The sequence below is a fragment of the Guillardia theta genome (genome assembly GCF_000315625.1).
Source record: "Guillardia theta CCMP2712 unplaced genomic scaffold GUITHscaffold_153, whole genome shotgun sequence".
In the NCBI taxonomy this organism is placed as follows: Eukaryota; class Cryptophyceae; order Pyrenomonadales; family Geminigeraceae; genus Guillardia; species Guillardia theta.
The window spans coordinates 117,964-124,575 of NW_005434521.1; the positions used below are offsets into that span (position 1 = coordinate 117,964).

The window sequence follows — 6,612 nt, forward strand, 5'->3', positions numbered from 1 at the left end:
TTGCCCGATACCAGTATCCTGCGTCTGTCGCGAGGGTGGCGCGCTAAGGGGAGGGTCAAGGGGAGGGGGAGGAGTAGGAGGAGGTTGTGGAGGTGGAGAGGATGGGAAGTGGCTGGTGAAGGAGGGGGGAAGAGGGGGAAGGAGTTGTGTTATTTTAACGTTGGTGCAGGAATGATCCGTTGCTTAAGGGAGTTGCCTACCGCAAGGCCCGGGGAATTGTCAGCTTGTGACAAAGTTGAATGGGGAGGAGGAGGAGGATAGAAATGAATCAGATCCATAATGACGTTATGGGTGTCATTTTGTCTTAATCTTTCCAACATGATGAAATGCAAACAGTATCCTCCTCTTATGCTGCTGCTGCTCACTTGGCGCGATTGGCAATGTTGCTGTACATCTCGGAAACCTGACACCATAGATTAGGACAGGAGCGAAGAGGAAGGGAGAAAGTGTGGACACCAAAGCAGAATAAAGAGGAGAGGAGAGGAGAGGAGAGGAGAGGAGAGGAGAGGAGGATCGAGCTTCTCTTCACCTGGGCATACAAGAAAACACCAGCGATGGCGATGGAGGATCCGATCATGGACTGAGTGCTCATCTTCTGGCCGAAGATGATCACGGAGGTGATGACGATGACGACCCTCTTGATGTTGTTGCCGATGGAGTGAGTGACGGGGAGACAGCGTCGAGGGCGAGGAAGGCAGACTCGTAGTAGAGCTGGAACATGAGCCCTGACAGGATCAGCTGCTTCCACAGGTAGCCCTCGGTGATCATGGCGCCGGCGTGGTCGAGCTTGCCGATGGCTGCCTTCCTGTGTAGGGGGGGAGGTGAGAGGACGGAGAGGAAGGGGGGGGAGAGAGCGAGGAGAGGGAGTGAGGAGAGTGAGAGCACAGAAAGGAGGGAGAGGGGAGGGAGAGGAGAGAGAGGTACGAGGAGGGAGATTTGAAGAGGAAACGTGGAGGGAGATGGTGAGAAAGTGCGGAGAGAAGGAAGAGGAGGGGAAGGGGGAGCAGAAAGGGACGGCTTTAGCGCAAGAGCAGGTGGCAGCTTCTACCATGAAGGATGAGTCCAGGGAGCAAGAGTCCTCCAGCCCTCAACAGCGACGACGAAGGGGATGGTGAGGAGAGTGGCTCCGATCTGAAACCCAAGTCATCAGGTCATGCAAGTGAAAGCAAGGGGCGGAAGATGAGTAGGAGGGGAAAGGAGGGGAGATGAGAAAGAAAGATAGTGAGGGTGGGTGAGGAGTAGGAGGGGAAGGGGAGTAGGTGCAAGGGGATGAAGGAAGGCGCCTCATTACCTGGAGGACGCTGAAGGTGTTGGGGCCATCAAGCTTGGCGACCTCACGGATAGAGCGATCGCTCATGGTCTCTGCGGAGTGGCTGGTCAGGAGAGGAAGAAGAAGACGAAGAAACAGACTCACTCTTGCCGAGAACGGCGCGGAGAGAGAAGGCGACGTTGGAGACCATGGCAGACACAAACTGCAATGGCAATGAGGAGCCTATTCCTTCTCCTCCTCCCCTCCTGAGCGAAGCACTCTTCCTACATACTTCCTTCTCTTGACCCTCCTCTAGAACACACCTGGAGCATGTTGAAGTTGACCTCAGAGGCGGACGCATAGGCGACTCCTCCCATGATCTGCGACCAAGTCAGGAAAAGGATGAAGATGAGAAAAAGATCTCACGGGGATGAGGGTGGCGTACACAAACGGATGCTGCCACTTGCCATTGATCAAGCCGCTGGAGCATCGTCAGCACACCTCTATCACCCTCGCTCCTCGCGTCTCCAGCTCCACCCCTTCTCCCTCCCACCTGAAGATGGCGGTGAAGGCAGGCTCGCACGACTTGAGCACCTGCGTGTCTGTCAACACCCCGCAGAGAGGCGCCGCAGCATCTCACGTGAGCGAAGCCAAGAGCTCCAGCACCAAAGGCAACATTGCCTCCGACGTTTCCGGCAGCATGCAAGCTGCTCTGCTGGATGATGCTGGGAAGCTGCGGAAGTGAGTCAGCTAAGGATGCAAGATAATCACAACCAACAAGGCAGCAAGTAGATACAAGAGCAGAACAAACAGGCCAGGCTGGCTACAAGCGCAAGCACAGATACACAGAGTGATTACCAGCTTGTTGTCGATCTTGGGGGTGTCCCTAACGCCGAGGGCCCAGATGAGAGCAATGTAGGGGATGCCAACACCTGCAGACTCCATGAGCTCTATATCGCGAGCTATATCTGCCGTCACCGACGCAGGCAAGGGACTGGAGCCATGGCAAGTTCAAGGCATTGAGGGCCTGGTATTGCAATGAGGCTGCAGGAAAGAGACAGAGCGCGATGGACAGGCACCTTCTTGTTGGCGACATTGTAGAAGATGTTGAAGAAGTACCAGAGGCCGAAGTACGATCCAGCCTTGATCGACCATGCAGCCTTGCCCTGTGGGGAATGTGAATGTACACAAGTGATGAAGATGGTGACGGTGATCATGAAGTGAATGTGGTTGAGCTGCAGGAGAAGGCAAGACGGGTGTGGCGATGGGGCGTTGATATACAACTCGTCTTCACGCCCAACATACCGGGATGTTGAACGCGCCAAAGTCGACGGCAACCTCGGACTTGGAGGGCTTCAAGAAGTTGGCGAAGTAGTTGACAGGAGTCTGGCTCTTGAGGGCCTTCTTGGGCTTCGATGGGGATCCATCCTGTATACAAGCAGTGAGGAAAGTGAGGACATGAAGCTCTGCATCCTACCTCCAAGGCAAACGCTGTTGACGCGAGGGCGACAACTGCAACGACAAGCAGGGATCGAGAGACGCCCTTCATCTAGAGTAGCACGTCATCGTCAGAAGGCAGCATGGGAGAAGGAGCATGAAGGCAGCATGAAATTGATGACGATGTAGCTCAATCCTCTCACGGACTTTCGCAGCATTTGACCTCCTCCTCCTCCTTCACAAACGAAGCACCTTTTTGACACTCAATGTCCTGAATCTTGCGGCGCATGCCAGCAAAACAGTGAAAGGGCTAGCTAGAATCATGATCGCGCAGTAAAACTGTCACTTCTTTCTCCTTGTTTCATGGCATCGAAGTGTAATCCTACTGTAAACTCGACCACAAGAATTCCACCCCCTATAATACAGCATCCAACGAATCCCGCATTTCCTTCAACCCAGAGCTCACATTGTGAATGACAACTCCCCTCACGTTGATGTGCTACTCTCTCTTCATTGCTGTTTCTTCGCCTCTGCTCCCAGCATCTTCGTTCTTCCCCTCCACTACTTCCTCGCACCATCTTTGAACCTAAGTTGCCATGAGCAGCGGCCGCTCGGGGCTATGAGGGTAGGGGTACTGTCCTCCAGGGGGGTGATTCTTTGCTAAGGGGGTGGTTGGTTGGGAAAATTTGGGTACTGGAACAATATTGTGATAAATGGGGGGTGGGGGTAGGTGAGGGATTCCAGTGGATGCAGAGGAAACCGAGGAGTGTTAATAGGGGGTGAGGGTTATAAAGTAACCGGTCATCGGAGATTCAGTAGGGGTTATATACCACATTCAATTATGCAACAAAGGGAGTCTGAGAGGGTAGGGTAGAGTGAACAATGGGTGCCCTTCAATTTGGGTGGGTTCAGCGAGTTATTAGAGATCGTATTGGTTGGTGTCATGCGTACGGTGGGGTACTACGGTAACCGGTACATTGAACTCGGATTTTTGAGGTAAAAAGAGGGTGGGTTGGCTCTCTTCATTCTCCGTGATGGTAGGGTAGCAGGGGAGGGGAGTATCATGGGGTAGGGTCGAGGGGTGGAACATGTTCTTAATTAGGGGGTAGGGGTTCATTTATTTATGGGTGTCCGAGAATAAGGGGGGTACTCAAGAGAGTTTGGAGGGGTGAATTGAAGTGGTTTGCAAGCTTACCGAAGGGGTTGTGGTACCTCTGATGGTTGTAAGGGGTGGTATGAACGTACTCATTGTTGTAGATGGGGGTGGGTTCTCCAAGAAAAAATTCCCTACACGGGTAGTTTTGATATGAAATGGGAGGGTAGGGGGTAGAAATCCCTCGAATATTTAAATTGTGTTTGCCGGATTTTGCTATAAGTTTTATTTATTGGAACTCAGATAGCGTGAGCTAATCGATTAAAATGCAATATAAATTTTAATCGATTAGCTCCCTCCTTTTATCTTTTTTTATCCCCCGCGTGCAAGCAGCTAGCGCGAGCAATGCGTTCAGTAGGAAACGGCAACCACCAGTGCAGGTGCGAGGAAGAGGAGGAGAGGACGATGGGATGATGGTGATGGTGATGGTGATGAGAATGATGATGATGATGATGATGAGGAGGAGGAGGAGGAATGGGAGGAGGGGGGGAACCTCAAGGGAGGATGAAAATGTGGAGGAAAGGACGGACGATGGAAGGATCACGGGGCATGGAAGGGCACGTTATGCAGTCGGCAATGCAGACAATGTTGAAACGAGATGCAGAACTCAAGGATAGGATAAGGTTGACCAGGGTGTGCGCGACTTTGAAAAGGTGAAGGGAGTCTGGGGAAACGATGAAGAACAAGGACTTAGAAGAAAGAGCAAGGAGGTGAACATCAGGTTGTCGCAATGGTTGTAATCGGTGGCTGCGATGTGTCACGATGTTTTTGTCATGCGGAGGCAATCACGACAGTTTGATGCAAAATTTCCATGCAACAGTGCATGCAGGCGTGTCAGTAGGACTCCTTGATGATTTGGCGTGCTAGCATTTAGTCGTCGTCATACGAGGTTTGGAGGAATGAGTTGGTTGAAAGACATGCGATTGCGCGAGAGGCTGTTGGCTGCCACGTGCCCTGTATTCGAACGATGGCCTCGACAGCAGCGCACAGAGAAGCCGTGGAAGAGACATGTGCCTGTATGAATGTGTCTTGTCGTAACCTTGTCGTAACCTTGTCACCATGTGGAGGGATGGGTTGAGTGACGCGATGCTTGCAGGGGATCCGGCATCAAGCAGGCCAAGGCCGTGTTGGGAACCAAGGCTCAGAAGTCGAAGCTCAAGAAGGCCGTTGCCAAGAGAAGGGGATGGGGCGGACGTCTCTGCCTCTCTAACGTAGGCAAGTCTTTGAACAAGTAAAGCTTGCAGCGTTGCGATCACAGACAAAAGTTGTGCGATTGCCATCTGGGACAGGCTCCATCTCTGTCTGACGAGACTTGACATTGGTCATTTATTCCGTTCCTCCTCCTCCTCCTCCTCCTCCTCCTCCTCCTCCTCCTCCTCCTCGTGGTCGTCGAACATCACCCTCGTTGCTCATCTCCCAGACGCCTTGAGCCAGCTCTCGAACGCCTTCACGCCTGCAGACAACACACTTTCATCCTCGCACTGGCATGCCAACCCCCTCCTCTCACCCGAAGAGATCTCCGAGGCCCCGTCTATGGTCAGCTCTGACCCATCCTCCTTGAGCACTGCATGCGAGTCAGCAGCCTGAAGCTCTTGACCCCTCGAGCTCGTGGGTACCGAGGAGCGTTGGGATGCCGCTCCTTCTTGGGTTCACCTTAACAGCTGCCTGTTCCTTGCCGGCGCAGACCCCAAACTTGCGTTTCAATTCGTTCCTCAAGGAGGAGCCGTAGGGTACTGCAACCAGCTCCTAAGTTGCCTGACTTCACAGCCTCTGCCTTCTCTCCGCTCCTCTTCCTCCCTGCCAACACGCCCCTCGTTCCCCCCTCTCAACGCTCTCGACTCTGACCTGCAAGCCAGTCGCCATGATACTTGTTGTGCGTCTCATTGGTCGCTGCCTCGCTTTCCTCTGTATTGACCAGCTCAGGCGCGGGGCTACCAAGATGTCTCCATCCCTCCGCTTTCCAACTCCCCGCCCCCCCCCCTCTCCCGGCCCCCTTCTATCTTCCCCTCCTCCTCCTTTTCTCCTCCTCCTCCTCCTCCTCCTCCTCCTCCTCCTCCTCCTCCTCCTCCTCTTGACAGTACCCGAGCTAACGAAGACAATCTCGAATCGCTTCTCCCCGCCTCCGTTTACCGTCTCGTAGAACCTCTTGAGTTCAGGATCGAACTCCCTGCACTGAGGACACCAGTGTGCCTGTTGGCTTCCGTCAGGTCACAGTCCTCCTCCTCTTCCTGCTGACATACGCTAAAGTACAGCGCTACCAGCTTCCCTTGCAGGGAGGAGGAGGGTACCTCGGACCCGTCTTGCTTCTGAGCAGACAAACTTCTCGTCAGAGCGTCAGGGGTAAGTCAGCATCTCACAAGCAAACGAAACTTCCCAGATTCTCACTCAGCATGCTCTTGGTCTATTCTTCGTTCCTCCTCCTAATCCTCCAGATCTTCCCCACCACCACCACTACCACCACCCGCCATCTCCTTTCTCATGATCCCCATTATTCTTCGTCGTCGTCGTCGTCCTCCTCCTCCTCCTCCTCCTCCTCCTCCTCCTCCTCCTCCTTCACCTTGAGTGTTTCCCCTACTATCGATGCCATCGACACGCCACAGCAAAACACCACCCCCGATGAATTGAAAAAGTACCCTACCCTCAAATTTCTACTCTTTGGAGCTTGTACACCTCAATTATGCCCTGGTACAACAGTAATTTGTACGGGTGTCATATAAGACTACCCGTATAATTTATACCCCACCCCTTTAAATTGACAACCCAAGAATCAAAG

The 6,612-nt window shown here is 53.2% G+C and overlaps 3 protein-coding genes across 3 annotated transcripts; 1 reads left to right on the forward strand and 2 right to left on the reverse strand.

Moving 5' to 3' along the window:
* Window positions 1-276: 276 nt before the first annotated feature.
* Window positions 277-2,798, reverse strand: GUITHDRAFT_160256 (hypothetical protein; the record flags this gene model as incomplete). The annotated part of the gene is made up of 15 exons (XM_005821098.1): window positions 277-403; window positions 530-637; window positions 676-805; window positions 1,049-1,131; window positions 1,292-1,362; window positions 1,415-1,472; window positions 1,573-1,629; window positions 1,676-1,730; window positions 1,803-1,843; window positions 1,890-1,982; window positions 2,108-2,181; window positions 2,228-2,276; window positions 2,329-2,415; window positions 2,555-2,677; window positions 2,727-2,798. 15 exons carry the CDS (start codon window positions 2,796-2,798, stop codon window positions 362-364), a joined length of 1,143 nt encoding a protein of 380 aa, XP_005821155.1. The 3' UTR covers window positions 277-361.
* Window positions 2,799-4,179: 1,381 nt separating this feature from the next.
* GUITHDRAFT_155827 (hypothetical protein) lies at window positions 4,180-5,097 on the forward strand. The gene is made up of 2 exons (XM_005821099.1): window positions 4,180-4,219; window positions 4,936-5,097. The coding sequence occupies exons 1-2, from the start codon at window positions 4,185-4,187 to the stop codon at window positions 5,072-5,074; spliced, it is 174 nt and encodes a 57-aa protein (XP_005821156.1). The 5' UTR covers window positions 4,180-4,184; the 3' UTR covers window positions 5,075-5,097.
* Window positions 5,098-5,248: 151 nt separating this feature from the next.
* On the reverse strand, window positions 5,249-6,426 carry GUITHDRAFT_119670 (hypothetical protein; the record flags this gene model as incomplete). Its single annotated transcript, XM_005821100.1, has 6 exons — window positions 5,249-5,292; window positions 5,347-5,403; window positions 5,456-5,572; window positions 5,685-5,744; window positions 5,921-6,029; window positions 6,397-6,426. 6 exons carry the CDS (start codon window positions 6,424-6,426, stop codon window positions 5,249-5,251), a joined length of 417 nt encoding a protein of 138 aa, XP_005821157.1.
* Window positions 6,427-6,612: the final 186 nt, after the last annotated feature.

Excerpts from the sequence above, each read along its gene's own strand:
- GUITHDRAFT_155827 (XM_005821099.1), top strand. The coding sequence starts at position 4,185 with ATGCGTTCAGTAGGAAACGGCAACCACCAGTGCAG. Across the intron at positions 4,220-4,935 it reads AACGGCAACCACCAGTGCAG|GGGATCCGGCATCAAGCAGG; the intron begins GTGCGAGGAAGA and ends CGATGCTTGCAG.